The sequence below is a fragment of the Protopterus annectens genome, chromosome 10.part0, assembly GCF_019279795.1.
Source record: "Protopterus annectens isolate FY-2018-M chromosome 10.part0, PAN1.0, whole genome shotgun sequence".
Classification (NCBI taxonomy): domain Eukaryota; kingdom Metazoa; phylum Chordata; order Ceratodontiformes; family Protopteridae; genus Protopterus; species Protopterus annectens.
In genome coordinates, this window is record NC_056744.1 from 655,840,904 (window position 1) to 655,861,863 (window position 20,960).

The following is a 20,960-nucleotide window of genomic DNA, read 5'->3' on the forward strand; positions in this document are numbered from 1 at the left end:
TCAGGATGCAGCTATTTCTGCATTTGTTCTCTGTGGAATTACTTAACATTTTTCTACTGGGGAGGTTGAGTGAAGGTGCTTCAGTCCTTTTCAGTTCTATAATGGGCTCCAGGATGTTTTTAACATCTGACTTTCATAGCCTCTCACTAGAAAATCATTCTCTAAATTGTTCAGGTTTCTCATAAATGGTTCCATCTCTGTGGTAATTCTAGCTAATCTATAACCTTGGGACTTCAATACATTACACTTGTTTTTTGTAGGATGTAGACTTTAACTGTGGAGTAATAAGTTAACCCTCATTGGTTTTCTGAATAGATCAGTGGTGATTCTGTTATTGTTGGTGTCCTTGGAAATCTGCATATCTAAGAAAGTGGTTGAAGTACAGCTATGGGAAGAGGTAAACTTCAGAAAGGGGGTTGTTTGATTGAGGTAAGTGATAAATTCTCCAAGCTGCAAGGTGTCACCTTCCCACACAATAAAGACATCATCAATAAAACGTAAATAGCATGTGATATGCTGCATGTAAATCTGTGTTGTTTAACACAAAGTCCTCCTCCCTTGCCCAGGGCTATGTTAGCTATGCTGGGAGCCATGGCAGCCCCCATTGCTATACCAGTTTTTTGTTTGTAGTGTTTGCCATTGAAAGTAAAGAAATTGAAGTCCAGTACAAGATTAATGAGCTTGCTTAACTTTTGCAGTTGTGCCTGTGTACCCTGATTATGTTTCTTAAAAGACTCCATAGCTGCTGTTATACAGTAATTGTGAGGGAGCACTGTGTACAAGGATTCCACATCAATAGTTACCAAAATATTGTCAGCTTCCACTGTAATGTTTTTTATTTTCTTCAAAAAATCCATTGAATCTCTTATGAATGACTTATTCTTTTTCTGCTACAGGTTTCAGCAAGTAATCAAGGTAAATGGCTGTGGCTTCAGTAAGGGAACCAATAGGTTATGAAAATAGAAATTAAGTTACTTCTCTTCAACCCAACAAATAGGACCAAATCACCTTCATTCAACATAACAGCTAATAATGGCACCATCATCTCCCCAGTAACCCAAACTAAACTATTGGGTGTCATGATCGACGACAACCTTAGGTTTGATGTACACATCAATCAAACCATAAAAACTGTTAATAAAAAATTTGGCAGACTCTATAGGATCAGATCATTCCTAACCCCGCAAGCAAGAACTGCTATTGCCCACACCCATCTTCTATCAACCCTTCTCTACGCCTCCCCTCTCTTCTCCCACCTGAGTAAATCCGATCTAAAGAAATTGTCTACATGCTACAACCACATTGCTAGATTTGCAACTGGCTCACCCTACCGGACCCACCATTGTCTGAACCTGAACCTCCTAGGCTGGCTGGAACTACACCAACTCCTCCAGCTCAACCAGCTCATAGCTGCCCATAAAATACTCCACCACCCAGACACTACTCCAGCCCTCAGAAACATAATTCGCCCCTATAGTAACAATCGAACACTTTGCTCATCCACCAAAAGACTAGTACATATGATCAAATCACATAACGCTGCAGGTGACTCCCTCTTCGCCAACTCTGTCGGTAAATACTGGAACTCACTACCAGATGACATTACCCAAGAACCCTCGCCAATGCTATTCAAACACAAACTTAAAAGCCACCCTATGTCACATTGGTTATGTCCCTGTACCAATCCTGACTAGTACCCCTATACCCTCTCCACCTCATTAACTTCATACAAATTACCCTAACAGTCCATCCAAACAAGATGATCAATCATATTAACTAATCTAGGTATTATTGCCTAAATAAAATATCCTAAACCTAGGTAATACGGTATTAATTACCTACTACCACAACTTACAAAATGTCTCATGCCTCATGGATGAATGTATTCTGCTATGCCTGTAATCAGCCTGTATGTTCTGTAACTGGTATCATTGTACTACCTACTTTTTCTTTCTGTATTCACTGTTACTTAATGCTATCTACCTAAAAAATTTGTAAATTGTTATGTGTTTGGAGCTTTTCTCCCAGGGACTCCGCTGAAAATGGATATGTATCCAGTCGGACTATCCTGGTCAACAAATGTAAAATAAAATAAATAAATAAAATAAACTGCTGGCAAGATTTTACTCTCCCCATTATTCCTGATGAACAAATTTACAAACATATGCTGCCACTGCATCTCCATCTATATTTACAAAGACTACATAAAGTCACCAGTTGAAGTATGCTAGAAAATGTTAAAAAAAGATGGTGAAAGTTAGCAGAGAGAAGAAAAAAATGTAACTACCAATATTCTTTAGAAAAGCTGCATCTTTAAAATAAAGAGCGTTCTCATCTTACCCGAGCTGCTAAGTCGACTGCGGAATCCAGCAGGAAAGAGAGAATTGTTACTCTCTTTAATTGGCTGGCTGCTTCCCACCAGATCAAGTCGTCCTGCTGCAGCAGCCCAGGTAAGCCTCATAAAACAGGCTACCGTTGATGTAAAATCATTCACTTCCATTGTCTAAACAGAATAGAAAGAAAAAAATTTCTAGTATTTTGTACATAGAGTATTATACTGTGTGAATATGAACAAAAACTGGTTTCCAGAAACAATATACAGGCAGAATATATAAAGAAATAAAAAATTCTACTATACATACATTTTTGAAAGGCATTTTGTGGCATTCTGATCAAAAAACTTTCTTCTCCCTTCTCAAAGTAAATTTGAATTGTATCCACAAAAGATCCAGAAAACAATTAACCACAAACAGCAGATAGTATCAAATTAACAAATTCTTCACTTAAACTTGGTGTGCATAAAAGTTTAAGAAATACATTAACAAAAAAAAAAAAATGGAATGTCACCACAAGAACCACACATTTTGCACCTACAGCTGCATGCAAAGGGATGTGCAGTCAATGGCAACTCAGTTATCAGCATTTAAAAAAATGCCTATCAAAAACAAATGCACTTAAAAAGACAACTATTATGCAACTCACTTATACAATACCAGGGAACCACAGTGTTCTGTAGGTAAAACTGGATTTACCCATTTATTTTTCATTAAACCAACAAGAGTTTACCCATGCAGATGCAAGACACTATTCGTGAGAAACTTCCACAATGTTCATGGTCTCTCATGGGTACTGCTACAAGTTCCAAATAAGTAAATAATACATAGCAAACATAAGTGAAAGCTCACTTCCAGAGGTTCCTAAATCATCAGTTCAATAATTTGATAATCTAAAAGCAATGAACAACACTTTATGTCAAGGTCACAAAACTTGCAGAACGATTAAAGCAATAGTACAATCAAAACACCTAACCTGTTCCTGTCTACAGATTTGTGTCTTAAACAGCTGATATTTCCCCTTTGTCATCTCAATGTCACTACAAAATTCAGGAAATGGATTTACGTAACTTTAAATATTAAATGTGCAGTGAAACGTTACACCATATAAGTAAATAATACATAGCAAACTTAAGCAACTTTTCTAGGCAGGGTTCAAGTAACAAATTCACCACCATAACAGGAACAGGCATGCAAAAACTGAGGGTAATGCTACTCAATGCTAGAAGTCCAGAATTTCAAAATGCACTCACTCGAGGCACTCCTTAAAATGGAGAACATCGATATCTGTGCAGTGACTGAGACCTGGTTCAAGGCTCCTGAGAGCACCCCTGCACTACCAAGCTATAACTCATACCACACTTTTCGGCCATCTAACCTGGACCGAAACACCAAAGGTGGGGGTGTGTCCATATTCATTAAGGATATTCACACCTCCAGGCTAGTTGCTCAGCATAATGCATCCGAGGTTATCAAAGTGCAACTAAGTCTTGGCAAAACTGCAATCCAAATTGTAGCTTGCTACAGATCCCCCACCATGCCCCAGGATTCCCACTCCTCTTTTCTTGATGTACTGGAAAATATTAGGGTTCAACCAAACACACTAATAATGGGCGACTTCAACTACCCCACCATTAACTGGGAAAACTACTCATGTACTAACTCCTTAGCGCAATGCTTTCTGGAATTCATAAACTCCAATGCCCTAGATCAACTTATCCACATCCCCACCAGGGGCAAAAATATCCTAGACCTAGTCATTACCAACATGAGTTCTACACCTGAAATCAACTCCTCGTTGGTCCAATCCGACCATAAGCTAATCACCCTTGATATCCACATCCCACCCCCCATTAAGGAAACCACAGTACGAAATTTTTCCAAAGCCAACTTCATGCTTCTTAAGACAGAAGTAGTGAACCTCATGACACCCATGCAGATGGACAATACAGTTACAACTGCTGAATCCTACACAAATGCGCTCTATAAGCACCTACATGAGTGCATGGATCGTGCTATCCCAAACAGAACCAAGATGCTATCCCCCAAAAAAAGGAAGCCAATTTGGTGGTCCCCTGCCAAAAACAAACTGTACAACAGAAGGAAGAAACTGTTGCAAAAGAGAGTAAAATCCCATGAGTGGAGGAGCTCCCTGGTCAGCCTCAGTAAGAAGCTGAGATCCCTTATAAGATCCTCCAAAGCTAGCTACAAAAATAAAATTGCCATTAATTCCAAGGACAACCACAAAGCATTCTATAGCTATGTCAAGAATCTCAATGGCAACACCCAGATCTGCTCTGAGTTACAGCACAAAGGCATGAAAATTACAGAACCAACTGATATTGCCAACATCCTGGCAGATAGGTTCAGTGCTAACTTTACCCCCCCTCACCGCCTAAATGGCCCATATCTATACAGGAAGAATGCAGAGTCCCTGTAATCACAACTACGCAGGTGAAAGCTGCACTCTCTAAAGCCAAAAACACAGCATCTATGGGACCGGACAACATCCCAGGCTGCGTTTTACACGAACTTCAGAATGAACTGGCTCCCCACTTTAGCACCATGTTCAATAATAGCCTTGCATCAGGCTTTGTGTCCACTGAATGGCGCACAGCAACAGTTATCCCACTCCACAAAGGGGGAGCCACCACTGATCCCGGGAACTATAGACCTATTAGCCTGACGAGTCTGGTCTGCAAAGCCATGGAACGTATCATCAAGGAACTCATAAGCACAGACATTGGTAACCTCCAAACTCTGGATCCCACCCAGTTCGGGTTTGTGAAAGGCAGATCATGTCTCCTGAACCTGATCGACTTCTTTGAGGCAGTCACCAAAGCCGTAGATGAGGGTAAAGTGGTTCACACAGCCTATCTTGACCTCGCCAAGGCTTTCAACACCATCCCCCATTCTGGAATTATAGCTAAACTCAATAAACTAGGCATAAATCCCTACGTCACAAGATGGGTTGCCAACTGGCTCACTGACAGAACCCACACTGTAAAAGTTGCAGACTCCAAATCTGACCTCAAACCAGTGACAAGTGGAGTACCACAGGGTTCCGTCCTGGGACTGCTCCTGTTTGGTATCGACTTCTCTGAAGTACAGGCTAACACAGAAGGCCTCTGGCTAATGAAGTTCACAGATGACTGCAAGCTAGAAGCCATAGTCAAGTCCCCAAATGATGTGAACATCCTACAGAAGGGCCTCTCTGAGATAGATGCCTTGTGTCAGAGCCATGGCCTCAACCTCAATGCCAAAAAGTGCAGTGTCATCCCCTTTGGTAAAAACTCTGTACCCATGAACTACCACATAGGCAGCAATCTACTTAACACCGAATGCGTGATAAGAGACCTTGTAACCCAGGTGGACAGTAGTCTCTCCTTTGATAGTCACATCGCCGCAGTAGTCAGGAAGTCCTTCTATGTGGCACACCTCATCATAAAAGGTTTCTCATCCAGGAAAAAAAGAGGTCATCGTTACCCTCTACTCATCACTCATTAGACCCATTAAAGAGTAGAACGCAGCTTTTGGAATGTACCTCACAAGACATCTGCAGCAGCTGGAAAGCACAGAAGTACCTCACAAAGAGGATTACTGGACTCAAACAAATGCCCTAAACTGACCCCCTCAAAAAACTCCAGCTTTACTCCGTAGCATATCGCCTACTCAGAGGTGATCTCTGCCTAACATATAAAGCTATGTCAAGCCCAGAGCTGTTGGACATGCTACACCTAAAGAAATCCCAATCCCTCTCGAGCTACACGCTCTAGGAACCTAAACCTTGTCACCACAATAAACAGGACATGCTGGAGAGATAGATTTCTATCCCAAAGACTTCCCATACTCTGGAACAGGCTACCCATCTATGTCAAGCAAAGTTCTTCATTAGCCCTCTTCAAGAAAAATCTTGATGAGTGGATGGGAAATAGGAAATGCACCCCGGGGATCACTTCTGTGTCTCTGCTCATCAGTGGCCCAAGAAAATAACTTTCTTGGGTGGCGTACGCCAGGGAACCTTGTAGGCTTGCGTAGGCCCTTGGGCCGATAGCCTAGTACCTACCTATGAACTTATGAACCTATATATCATCACTGAGCAAGCAATTTGTAAAACAGAAAAAAGTATATACTATCAAGAACATATAAACATGCATTTATCCACAGAAAAGCAAACTTCACCAGCAAAAGCTACATGGAGGAGCTGTACAGAAACAGGAGGATGATGGTAATATATATAATCACCCAACACAGCCATACATCTCAACCTTTTAGAGGAACAAATCTGGAGAAATCTATAAATAAAAGTGGGTCAAAGGCAAAAAAATAGGGACAATTTTAAATATTGCTTTTACAAACTTAGAAGGTTGATGGAATAACAAGTTTTGCATTAGCGTGAATTTTCTGAAGGGTATGAAGTCTGAATCTCAAATGTATGTCATTATTTTCTAACTTTTAATCTTTAATGATTTGCCACTAATTTGCCAGAAAACCACAATTTTATGAACAGACCAAAAATATGAGGCAGAAATCTTGATATTCTGAGAAAATCTGTACAGTTGAGAGGTATGACAGGTAGCACATTTATGCATACCTTCTTAATGTATCAGCTGTTCAATGAGGATAACAAAACTTGAGGAGACAGCTGGCTGCATTACAATTTAGAGCAACCCACAAAGCTCCAGCACTCAAGAGCATGCAGACCCTTGAAAGCATATGCATTGTCACATGCTATATTAGAAAAACGTGGCTAGGCAAGAAGATGAAAGAACTGGTGGTGGTATCATTTGAAAGGGGAAGGACCAAACGATATAGAAATGGAATGTGTGAGAACAATGCATGCATAATAATATGCAGGAGTTGGAGTGAGATTTAAGGGAAGGCAGGAAATGAGCTGTTTTTGTAATGCTGGAGTGAATGAGAATTGTTATAAAGAAAATGTAAGTACAATGCATGAAAATGAAATGTTTGCTAAGGTTTGTTTTCTTTTCCATCATGCATGTGCACCTAGATCTTTGACTACAAAGTAAGAATTTAATAAAGGTGCTTAAAAATAAGAAATCAATGCATCATGACAGAACTTTCCTCCTTGTGAGATCTGTCAAAGGGGAAGCAATAGTCAGACTTTCTGTAGTATTTAGCTAGGCCAAGGAAAAAGCCTTCCCATCTTTTTGTTAAAGGTAAAAGCAGTTAACCGGCACCCATGGTGATTGGTAGATGCCGGATAATGGTAGCTTCTGGTTGCTTGAGAGTATAGACCTGACTAATACTGTGCCTTATACTATTTGTTTGGTTTGACTTGTTCTCAAGTTAGGGAGAGAGGGAATTTATTCCTATTTTTTCTTTTTAAAACTCTAAAAATGTAAGGTGTGTGTCTGTAGGGGGCAAACAAATTGCAACACATGAAAATTGTACTGTATTTCTTCAATTTTTTTTGCCGGCTGCTTGCGAGTGCTAGTTGCTTGAGTTCCGGTTAACTGAGTTTACTATATTTTTTTTACTAGCTGTGGTCATTCTAATCCCTCCTGTTATAAGATACCCTAAGTAACACACCTCTAATATGTCCAGATTTTCACAGAATGTCTAGATTTTTTACTCATATTTTTGGTCTGTTCCTCATAAAATTTGTGGTTTTCTTGATTTTTGTGGCAAATCAGTGATGACCAAATTCACTAAATAACAAGAATTTGAGTTTCAGACTTCATACTCTTCAGAAAATACAAGGCAACACAATGCCTCTGATTCTAACAAATTTCTAAGTTTATAAGAACAATATTTAAAACTTGTACCTATTTTTAGGGTTTTGTCCCCCCATTATTTTTAGCTTTGTCCAGATTTTTTATATTGAGAGGTTGACAAGTATGCCTAAGTAACAGTCTTCTTAACATTTACAGTCAAACCTGGGTGTGTTACACAGTTTAACACGTGCTGCACTTAAAGTGAGAATCCCATTCCACTGAATGGATAACCATATCATCCAGATATGCCTCAGCAAGTAAGGAGTGAATCTTTAGTATTTTTCTCATCTGCCTCTTAATGGTGGCTGGGGCTCCATGTAGGCTACATGCTAACACTACACACTGAAACAAACCAGAAGGAGTTACAAAGGCTATTTTTTTCCCTTTGGCCGGGGGGGGGGGGGTTGGGGGGTGTATAAGCCAGTAACACTTCATCATGCCCAGTGTTACAAAAGCACCTTTTCTAGTTTCTTTATCAGTTCCATCAAATCTGAGCATGGCACAGCTATGAAACTATGAAATGCTATTTAGTTTCCTAAAGTTGTTAAAGAAGTTAAAGAATCTAATACTTTTAACAAGCATACGAATCAGCACTAGTAGGTGCTCCACTAGTTCTATGATTCTTCTATCATGCTTCATCTGACCCTCTTTCAAATTTCTTTTCTTGTTGATTTTGCAACTCTTGATACTCTAACAAGTCTACAGTCTACCTTTATTAGAGGTTCACTTCTATGTTATGTTCTACCAATTTAGGTCTCCTGAGCATTTCTGCAAGCACTGTTTTATACCTCAAAAGAAACACTTACTTCCGGCTTTTGTATTTTTGACGAGGATTCTTCTAGCTGTATTTCAGATACAGATTCTCTGGTCTCTCCTGCATGCCATTCAGCTTGCAAGTTCACTGCAAATTTCGACTTCTTTCTATGGTTTCAATACATTCACACAATAGACTGGCTCCATCTTCCTTTTCCTTGGCTGTTTAACCTTAAAGTTCACTGCATTTGCCCATTCAATCACTTCAAATGGTCTCTACCAGTTGTCCAGAAATGTATTTGAATTTTTTGTGAAGGACACTAGCAATAACGGTTTACTATCATTTTGTCGTCCTCACTGCAAGCGAATTATCGTTTGTATGAACAGTATAAATGAAAATCTACTGCAGCGAACAAAAAAGTCGAAAGCATAAGTGGTGAATGCTCGAATTCGACAAAATTCAAACATTTACCATACTTCCACAAATGAAATTACTGTGCAACGCACAGTGAGGAACGTGTTTGCACCCTTCACCACCTGCTATATAGATATACAAACTCCACGATCGCACTATAGTGAGGGAAAGGGTACATTTTCCAATCCCCACTATATTGCGATCTGCATGAAAATGTAGAAAGTCACAACACCTGCTCAGCCAATGAAATTGCAACAGACAATACACTGTAATCACTATGAAAAAGAAGCAACTTTAAAGTGCGACAGAAAAGGACTAATTACTATCCTTGGTATAAGAATCCAAATAGCGACATCCCGGACTGATTATCACCAGTGCTTCCTTTTACCTTGACCTCAACCCATTAAGTTACTTCACAGACCAAGACTTGGTACAATTCAGTTTTAGAAACACACCAGCATGTCTTGAACACATAGCTGTTGTCAAAACAATGGACTTAAAACTAAATGCCAGAAAGGTGGAACCATATTCTTTGGCAAACATGACCAACTTTGTAACCATCACACTGACAACACACACCTAAAAATTTGATCCAGTAGTTATGATCTGGAAAACTATGTAGACAATCGAATTTATTTTGATAATCATGTATCCACTGTTCCAAGGAAGTCCCTTTTAATCGCACAGCTTATATCTAACAAGTCGCGGTGGTAAAGCGATAGCGTTGTTGCCTCACAGCAAGAGGTTCTCCTGTTCAATTCTCGGTTGGAGTGCCTTTTGTGTGGAGTCTTGCATGTCCTTCCCGCGGTCGAGTGGCCTCTGAAAGACATGCATGAATGGGCGTCGGGCTGGCAACTCTGCACCATAAAAATATACTGCCAATCATTAGCGAACCGGAGTTTCGTTGTGGCGACCCCCAACCAGGAAAAGCGAAAAAGACAAACAACAACTTATATCTAAAGACAATGCAACGAGGTCCAAGGATGTAATTTTTCTGCTCAGCATTCATTATGGTGATCATTAAGTATAATGGCACTTTTGCTATGTACCTGTCCAAACATTTGTCACAACTGGAATGACCACAACACTTTTTCACTAAAAAAATGTATTGTATATCAAGGGCCTAAATTGTAAAGAATCTACAGACCATCTCAAATCCTTGTTCATCTTTTCACTATCATAAAGCCTACTGAGAGGCAACCTCTCCCTCTTGCACAGAACCTCAGCAGACCTTATTCTGTCATACCTATTACACATTTGTAAGTCCAGTGGTATAAAATGCCTGCTCAAGGGATATTATTTTTCCAAATAAACAGTATATGTTGGAGGGACAGATATGTATCGCAAAGAATACCACTTCTACAGTACCATGTTCCACTCAAGCAAAGTACTTCTATTACTCTAATAAATATTTGGAGGAATGTATGGGTAACAGCAAATTCACCTCCAGGAAGCATTCAAATGCTCCAACATACCCTTGGCTAGCCATCTCTGGGTTATTCATATGCAACATATAAAGCCTAAATTACAATGGGAATGTAAGGCCAGGCTTTCTAAGCTCTGCACAAATTAATAACCTAGAAAGTACCTCTGAACTGATGAAAAACCTTGTCATATGAAACTTCACCTCTTTTTTTTTTTTTTTTTTTTGTGGATGAATTAAAACCATACAGCTCATCTGACAAACAACTGGAAGTAAAGCTAGAAATGGTTAAAGCTTTTTCAGCTCAAATGAGAGACAAAGATTTGCACTTCACAAACATGAGAAAACATTTATAGCAGAAAAAAGTCGTAAGTGTATACATGTTTGGGAATAGAGGGTCAGTCAGCAATAAAACATGAAAAATCAGGAAAAGGGGACAGGTTGTCAACAGGCACCCTAAAAATTATTATCCATAATAGGAGCCAGAGGCATTCCTCCTTCAGTCCTCTTCTTTTTCCACTGAGCCTGTAAACTGGCATGGGAGCAAGTACTCATTAGCCGAGGTCTAGGAGACTATATCTGAAACAGACCGATCTCCAAGCAGGAGATCCTTTCACTTAACTTTGAACTCATGTTCTCATAGCAAAGTTCTTAACTATGGCTGTTGGAAAGATCTTCCTCTTAATCACTTTGTCAGAAACTGTCAATTGCAACATTTTTTTTGTTCAAGCAGTAGGCCAAAAGATTCTCTGCACTGTGTCAAGTAGCAACACCAACTCTAGCAACTATGGCAATGTCCACTGTTGCCCTCCAATGCTGAGTGAGTGTTGGAAAGTAACTTGAAAACCACAAATATAGTCGGTACATCTGAAAGACATGCAAAGTTCACTGAGAATAACTTACAGTCATGCCAGACTAAGGGTCCACATGGATAAAGCGCCTGGGTTAGATTATCATATCAACCAAGATGCTAGAAAAGCCAGACAGGGAAGGAAGGACTAAATGGCTAATGTAGGTTTATTTTTCTTGGGCGAGGTAAGTGGTTAGGTATTCTTGCAATCATGACTCCTGCCAAAGACCATGCATAACTGAACACGGTGAACTAAGCATGGTTGCTTGGCTTTGAATGTAGTTCTGTATTTGGGAAATTACATGCATAGGGGAAGCATACTCATGCATTGATGGCATTTGCAAGATCCACTTTAGCAGCATACAGAGAGTTGAACATTAACAAAGATTTCATCAAATTCACACTAATGACACCACAACATAAGGGAATAACCAGTCTTCCAAAAGATCATCTTTAATGAGATGCCGCTAATCCCCATTTCTCCCACAGGACGGGCCCACTGCAACATGGTGAACAGCACAAGACAACAGGGGTTTCAGATGAATGATTGTAAGAACTGGAAGAGGTCCTGAGGACCTAATTTGATTCAGAGAGTTAAGTGTTTTTAGCAGGGTAGTATCTCTTTTATATTTAGGTGCTTGAGTCTATTCTTGGTGCCCCACACAACTTGCACTTTTATCCCTCCTGAGTCTACTCCCCAAGCAAAGTCCATGGTGACTGGCTGCTTTGGAACAGGGAAGGAGAAAAGGAAACTCAGATTTAGGGATATTTGCCGTCTCTACCAAGTGTTTTTTCTTCTTACAAAACCCTAGCACTGTGACTTAAAAAGACAAAAGGATGTTGGTGCTATGACCAGAGACTTCAGATACCTCTGCATCTTTCTCATGTATAGTCTTGCCAAGGGTGTCATAAGATTCATAGATGCTACAAGATCCAAAATCTTGAGGTATTACCTCACGGTGACATAAGTCCAAGTGAAAAACTTAGAAATAGATCTAGATCTAGATGTAAGAAAAGATTTTTGAACTCTGGTGTCTAGCAGACACCCCAGGAAAACAATCTTGAGAGGAGGAGTCAAAAAAGACTTGAATGTTCTCTTGGAATCCCTGCTTGTGTAAGAGCTCTCTCATCCAAATTAGAGACTCCTGACACTTTGAAAGAGACTCTACAAAGACAAGCAAGTCATCTAAATATAGAGAAATGTGGATACCCTGTAGCTTCCAATGAGCTATAACTGCAGCTAGACACTTTGTGAACACTACTGGTGCAGTGGACAGTTAAAAGGATAAGGGCAGAGAACTGATAATGTGATCCAGACTAACAAAACCTTAAGAAATGCATGAAGTCTGGATGAACAGGGATGTGATAATCATCTTTTAAATCTAGTGTTACAATGGATCTTGAATGACGAAGAAGAGGCAACAGGTTTTAACCTGCCATAATTTTGTATTTGGACACTATCATAATTAAGTTTAGGAAAGAAAGATTACTGGTCTCCAAACATTCTTACTTTTATGCTAAAATTATCCTTGAATAAAAACCTTTCCCATCCTGGGAATATCACTGGAATTAACAAAATGTTTAGCATTAGTAAGATTAACTGAAGCTATAGCTGCAGGGTCAGGTTTGGGAAGAGCATATAAAAACTTGACTGTGGAACTTTATACATTCTATTTGCCTTTTTCCGGGCAGTAAGCTGGCTATAAGGAAAATTGCAGGCAGTGACACACACATCCTCCAAAGCAGACAAAACTGGGGGAACGGATGAAGGAGATGGAAATTTCTTCAGTAACAGCTAGTAGTATTTTCTGAGGGGCTGAAAATATTGGCACATTCTGGAAATAGTCTCAGAGAAAGAGAAATACCCACAGGGAGAATAATCTGAGCTCTCCTCTAGGTCTGAATCTAAAAATGGAGAAACTTTTGTATCTATTCCGTCAAACACCTGTCTAGATTCAGAATTATGAACCTCTACAGGAAAAGAAGTATCCCTCATTTGTTTAACCAGAAAACACCTTATAGGAAGGATCAATAGCCTGAAGTAAACCCTGAGCTAGACCCTGTAATCTACTACTAAGGGAACTTGAAGAGTAGTAGATACATGTTTAGCTTGGTCTCTTTTTGACAAACTAAAACAATGAGTAAAAAGGTCACAAAGGAAAACTAATTGGTTAAAAAACACTAAGTAAAAGCTAAACTTTCCACTGTGTGACACCTTAAACCTCTTATAACAGAGACAACATGGGATATATGCACAAAGTCTGTTTTTCCAAAAGTCAAACATTCCTATTATGCTTCACTGATGATGCCATAAGAAGGCAGAAACATGCATGTCCACAGCTAGAAGGTTTGGCTTTATTGGCCTGAAATTGTCCATAAATAGACTTAAAAGTAAAAGAAAAAGTCATGGACATTCGGAATTGCCATTTAGCTGAAACCACCTGATATCCTTAAAGGGTAATTTGCAGATATCCCATGTTCACTCTGTTACAAGAGGGTTAAGGTATCACACAATGAAAAGTCTAGCTTTGCTAGATTTTTTCTTTTTGTCTCCTTTTTGACAGGAAAAATAGGACCAACAGTGTTATTAATGGCAGCAGCAGCTTCCCCAGGGATGGGCACAACATTCTGACTAAACAGGGAAGCCTTCTCTGTTCCCCCATCCAGGACTGACAAGAGAGTCTTTCCTCCCTTTTAACAAAAGAATGCCTTTCACTGTTGCCCACTGACGGAACCCCAAAAGCCAGAGTATGTGGCTAACCCCTAGTCCACAGTGGCTGTAGGTGCTACACTAGAGGGATTCTGGGTAAAAGATGAGTAGTCTGAGGAACAAGCTATGGCCACAGTACAGCCACCCACTTGTGGCTCAGGCAAACTACTAGCCTACTGTGGTGGCAAAGGCTGTTTGCTTGACTTTTTCTTTTTGTAGCTGGAAGGAAGACTGACTGTGGGACCAGAAGTTTATTCCATAGCCAATCAGAAAATAGTGCCTCTTTCCTTGAGAGCCAGCAGCAAAGGCCAGTAAAAATTTGAAGTCTTTAAGTCACTTTTTCTCACAAAAACAGTAAAAATACAAACATTTATCCAGCCCCAAAAAGAAAAATAAAGTTTCCCTACAGAAGAAATGGTTTCCAATTTCTTTAAACAACTTTTAAACTGGCAGGGAAAAAATAGTGCTCCCATTTAAAAGTAAAGTCTCTTGACAGTCCATTAGCACTTACACTACTAGCTTAACAATAACCTTCCTAAATAGTAAGCTACAATAAAATAACAATTTCAGTAAACTGGAAGTCAGGTTGGAAGGTTTGGAGACAAAGCCAGAGAGGCAAGATTACGCTGCTTTGGACATGTGCTGAGGAGGTATACAAAGTATATTGCGAAAAAGGTGCTAAGGATGAAGCTGCCAGGTAACAGGAAAAGAGGAAGGCCTAAGATAAGGTTTATGGATGTGGTGAGAGAGGACATGCAGGTGGTTGGTGTGACAGAGCAAGATGCAGAGGACAGGAAGAAATGGAAACAGATGATCTGCTGTGGCAACCCCTAACAGGAGCAGCTGAAAGAAGAAGAAGAGTAAACTGGAAGTTCCCCCAGAGGGAACTAATCTATCCGTCAAAGAAAAAAAAAAAACAAGTCAACCACTGAATCCCAAAAGCCTGCAGAGAGGCATACTCTTTGGTGGCAGGAAATCTCTGAAGGGTTTGGCACACAAACCTCTCTTTTTAGTCCGCTGTGTGGAAGATGCACTGAAGCTTTGGAAGCTGGGTGGCTGATTGTTATACTCTGGACAGGATATAACCCATACAAGCTAGGGCTACTGCAGCAGTAATCAATATGATGAATATTAAATGGCAAAGTCTTCTGACAAGTGAGCCACCCTAAAAGCACACTACTCACAAATAAAGTGTCATGATAGGGAAATTTTGTGCCCAGGGAGTGCATATTTTGAAACTTTTTTCTTTGTCTGTATCCATCAAGAAGGACCTACAAAGAGCAAATATGCACAAACAACTAGCAATAACCCAAATAACTGTGGAGTAACACAACAGCTATACATACAGACAAACCACTGCAGAGGTACCATGTGGAAATATTCAATAACCAGCCAATGAACAAGCTAAACGAACTTTTAATAATATCCACACTTCAAAACAAGAAACATAAAATGCTTAACGGTATCACCACTTTTTTTGTCCTTCCATAGGACTTCTTCATATCCTGTAACAATTATTTAATTTCACAAATTAACTGGTTCTTCATTCTTAAAAACATATGCACCTTGTGCATCTAACCTGTTTACAAATCTTTATAAATCGCTCTATTCGAGGCATGCGTGAATGGGCGTGTCTTCTTTGAATGTTGTGCGTCAGGGCTGGCAACTCGGCATGTAAAAATCCACTACCAAACATTAGCGGACCGGAGTTCCGCTGTGGCGACCCCTAACCGGGATAAGCCGAAAGACACAACTAACAACATTCTACCCTGTGTAAAATTACCAACCCATACCTGTGTATACAGAATTAACCATCCCTTGATATCCAAAGTTATAATCAACAAAACTAGTTATAAATAAACTGTTAACTTTTTTTTTTACCTTAAAATATCTTGTTAAAAATACATAACTGCAGTTTTCTGTGAATAAAACAAATCTCTGCTACCGTCTACTGGCTAAATAATTATAACATTCATATGTACTCATAACTAAACCCCAGTCCTTTCCATACTAATAATATCATATCCAATATCTTAAGAACAATCTTTTAAAAACTATCTTCTTTCTAATATCCTATAAAACTAAGTAATGTATCTATAAATACTATATAACAATATATATATAAAATATTTTAAAATGTGAATGTTATAAAACAGTCTATAAAGACTATATAATATAAAAATGTTGTCTCTGAATATAACTTCTAACTTTAGAGCACAGCAGACCTAAGTCTCAACACTGGGAGCCAGGGAAATGTTCTCATTTAAACCCGAATATCTACTTGCTTCCAAAAGTAGCTGCCAATAGATCTCTCTATATTCAATTTTAGTTTCCTACAACCCTCCTCTTAGATCATGTACAGCTTCTTCTAGCACAAAAAATAAATGCAGCCTTATTACATTCTAATGTATGTGTATATAGCACATTTGTCATGTCCCTTCTCTCGTATCATAGAGGTATTTATAAATCCTTTTTTTAATACCTGTTCATTTTTCCCATGTAAAATGCCCAACATATTTCACACTGGGTCAAATATGTAACCCCTTTGCTGTTACAATTCGTAAAACTCTTTATCTTGTATATATCTATCCTTACTAGCAATATACACATGTTCACTGCTACATATGTGGGTACAGTGAGCACAAGCCACGCATTTAAATGTCCCCCATCTTCTTCTGGTCGTGCCCCTATCTAAAGTTTACCTCCAAAAGATTTTTAATGTTATACCCTTTTCTAAATGTGAATTTTATAGGATGTCTAAATATTCCATCTAAATCGGATAAACTAGCAGAAATTTTCCAATTTTTCGTAACACTTTTAATGGAACTGGTGTCACTATTATAATTCATAACAAATGTTCCATTAAACAGAGTCACTCCCATCATCTGCATTAATATATTATTGTTTTCACTCTCCTCCTTACCTTGTTTCAAAGTGACATTTGTTCTAGCTATAATGGGGGTATATCTATCTTCCCTTTGTTCAAAACATAACTTCATATAGGACCTCATCTATGAGTTTAGCTGGATATTCTCCCTCTATAAACAGATTTCTTAACTTAAATTTCTCACGAAAATCTTGTTCACCAGAGGCCATTCTTGAAAATCTGATAAACTGACCCTTTAGTATATTTCTTTTTTGTTTATGGGGGTGGGCACTAGTATAATGTAAATAAGAATTTGATCCAGTATTTGTCTGCCTGGGACGATGATGCTTTGCCAGAGATGGCTTGCACCTGTCGCCCTTGGGATTCTGGATACTGGCTATGGCTCTTGCCACCCCTATAGTGCCTTTTTTAGGCAAGGTTCAAATGACAAATTCACCACCGTAACAGGTACAAGCAAGCAAAATCTGAGGGTATTGCTACTCAATGCTAGAAGTCTAAACCTCAAAATGCACTCACTCGAGGCACTTCTTAAAATGGAAAACATCGACATCTGTGCAGTGACAGAGACCTGGTTCAAAGCTCCAGAGAGCACCCCTGCATTACCAGGCTATAATTCAAACCACACCTTTCGGCCACCTAACCCAGAATGAAGCACTAAAGGTGGAGGCGTGTCCATATTCATTAAGGATATCCACACCTCCAGGCAAGTTGAACAGCATAATGCATCCGGGATTATCCAAGTGCAACTAACTCTGGGCAATCCAAATTGTAGCTTGCTACATACCCCCCACCATGCCCCAGGATTCCCACTCCTCATTTCTTGATACACTGGAAAGTATTAGGGTACAACCTAACACCCTAATAATGGGCGATTTCAACTACCCCACTATTAACTGGGAAAACTACTCATGTACCAACTCTTTTGCTCAACGTTTTCTGGAATTCATAAATTCCAACGCCTTGGATCAACTTATTCACACCCCACCAGGGGCAGTAATATCCTAGACCTGGTCATTACCAACTTGGGCAACTGGTGTTCCACACCAGAGGTCAATTCCTCATTGGTCAGATCCGACAACAAGCTAATCACCCTAGACATCCACATCCCGCCCCCACCCCCAATTAGGGAAACCATCATAAAAAACTTCTCCAAAGCCAACTTCACACTTCTTAAGACAGAATTGGCAAACTTCATGACACCCATGCAGACGGACAATGGAGTTACGACTGCTGAATCCTACACAAATGCACTTTATAAGCACTTACACGAGTGCATGGATCATGCTATCCCTAACAGAACCAAGATGCTATCCTCCAAAAAAAGAAAGCCGGTCTGGTGGTCCTCTGCCATAAATAAACTCTACAACAGAAGAAACTGTTGCAAAAAAGAGTAAAATCCCATGACTGGCGGAACGCCCTGGTCAACCTCAGTAAGAAGCTGAGATCACTCATAAAATCCTCCAAAGCTAGTTACGAAAACAAAATTGTCACTGACTCTAAAGGCAACCACAAAGCATTCTATAGCTATGTCAAGAATCTCAATGGCAACACTCAGATCTGCTCCGAGTTACAGCACAATGGCACTAAATATACAGAACCAACTGATATTGCCAACATCCTGGCAGATAGGTTCAGTGCTAACTTAACCCCCTCTCACCCCCTAGAGGGCCCATCTCTATACCGGAAGAATGCAAAGTTCCTGTAATCACGGCTGCACAGGTAGAAAAAACACACTCCAAAGCCAAGAACACAGTATCCATGGGACCTGACAATATCCCAGGCTGCGTTCTACACGAACTACAGAATGAAGTGGCACCCTACCTAAGTACCACGTTCAGTCATAGCCTCACCTCAGGTTTTGTGCCCACTGAATGGCGCACTGCGACTGTTATCCCACTCCATAAAGGGGGAGCCACGACGGACCCCGGGAACTACCGCCCCATTAGCCTGACAAGCCTGGTCTGCAAGGCCATGTAACGTATAATCATGGAACTCATAAACAAAGACATTGGTAATCTCCAAACTCTGGACCCTACCCAGTTCGGATTTGTAAAAGGCAGATCATGTCTCCTAAACCTGATAGATTTCTTTGAAACAGTCACCAAAGCCATAGATGAGGGTAAGGTGGTTCACACAGATTATCTAGATCTCGCCAAGGCTTTCGACACCATCCCCCACTCTGGAATTATAGATAAGCTCACTAAACTAGGTATAAATCCCTATGTCACAAGATGGGTTGCCAACTGGCTCACGGACAGAACCCACACTGTGAAAGTAGCAGACTCCAAATCCAACTTCAGACCAGTGACAAGTGGAGTACCACAGGGTTCAGTCCTGGGTCCTCTCCTGTTTGGTATCTACTTCTCTGAAGTACAGGCTAACACAGAAGGTCTTTGGCTAACAAAGTTTGCAGATGACTGCAAACTAGGAGCCATAATCGAAACTCCTAATGATGTGGACATACTACAAAAGGGCCTCACTGAGACAGATGCCTGGTGTCAAAGCCATGGCCTGAAGCTCAATGCCAAAAAGTGTGCTGTCATCCCCTTTGGTAAAAACTCTGTACCCATGAACTATCACATAACTGGTAGTCTACTTAATGCCGAAAATGTGATAAGAGATCTTGGGATACAGGTGGGCAGTAGTCTCTCTTTTGATAATCACATCGCCACAGTGGTCAGGAAATCCTTCTACGTGGCTCACCTCATCACAAAAGGTTTCTCATCCAGAAAAAAAAGAGGTCATTATTCCCCTCTACTCGTCACTCAGTAGACCCATTATAGAGTACAACGCTCCTTTTGGTATGTACCTCACAAGACATCTACAACAACTGGAAAGGCCATAGAAATACCTCACAAAGAGGATTACTGGCCTCAAACAGATGTCCTATGCAGACCATCCCAAAAACTCCAGCTTAACTCTGTTGCATATCCCCTACTCAGAGGCGATCTCTGCCTAACATACAAAGCTATGTCAAACGCAGAGCTGTTGGACATGCTCCAAGAAATCTCAATCCCTCCGAACTACACGCTCTAGGGATCTAAACCTTATCACCACAATAAACAGAACATGCTGGAGGGATAGATTCCTGTCCCAGAGACTTCCCATACTCTGGAACAGACTACCTATCTATATCAAACAGAGCTCCTCATTAGCTCTTCAAGAAAAATCTTGATGACTAGATGAGAGATAGGAAATTCACCCCGGGGATCACTTCTGTGGCTCTGCTAGACAGGGGCACAGGAAAATAATTTTCTTGGGTGGTAAAAGCCAGGGTACATTTTTGGCTAAGTTTATATAGGCCCTAGGGCCAATAGCCTAGTAACCTCCTAATAACCTCCTATGAACCTATGAAAAGGTATCTTTCCGATACACTGCAGACTTAAAAGTTTGACTATCATCCATTTTGTGAATCTTCACATCCAGATAACTCCATGCATCCTTTGTAACATTATATGTGAATCTGAGGAAATCTGTAGTGGATCCTATGTATTCTATAAACACTGATAATTTTGCTTCTGTATCGTTCCAAAAATTACATATACCGTCTAGGTAGCGTTTATATAAACTTCAACATTCCACATATTGGAATTAAAAATGAATTTTTGTTCCCACATATTCTTGTTTGTCTTTCAGCTTTTCTCGGTAAGGGGTCTCCACAGTGGAACTCTGGTCCTCTAATGATTGGCAGTAGATTTTTTTTACGAAACGCTGAGGTGCCAGCTCAACGCTCAACCTTCAACGAAGGCACGCCCATTTACGCACGCATGTCTTTGAACGCTACCCAACCGCGGGGAGGACAAGCAGACTCCACACAGAAGGCACTCCCAAGCCCAGCCGAGAATCTAACG

The 20,960-nt window shown here is 40.1% G+C and overlaps 1 protein-coding gene across 1 annotated transcript in view; it reads right to left on the minus strand.

Annotated features, from left to right (window-relative positions):
- The window catches only part of USP24 (ubiquitin specific peptidase 24), a 4,679,666-nt gene that overhangs the window by 2,240,669 nt on the left and 2,418,037 nt on the right, over positions 1-20,960 (minus strand). The window contains exon 34 of the mRNA XM_044085508.1: positions 2,341-2,503. Coding sequence (XP_043941443.1) covers positions 2,341-2,503 — 163 coding nt within the window. The remainder of the gene's footprint in view (positions 1-2,340; positions 2,504-20,960) is intronic.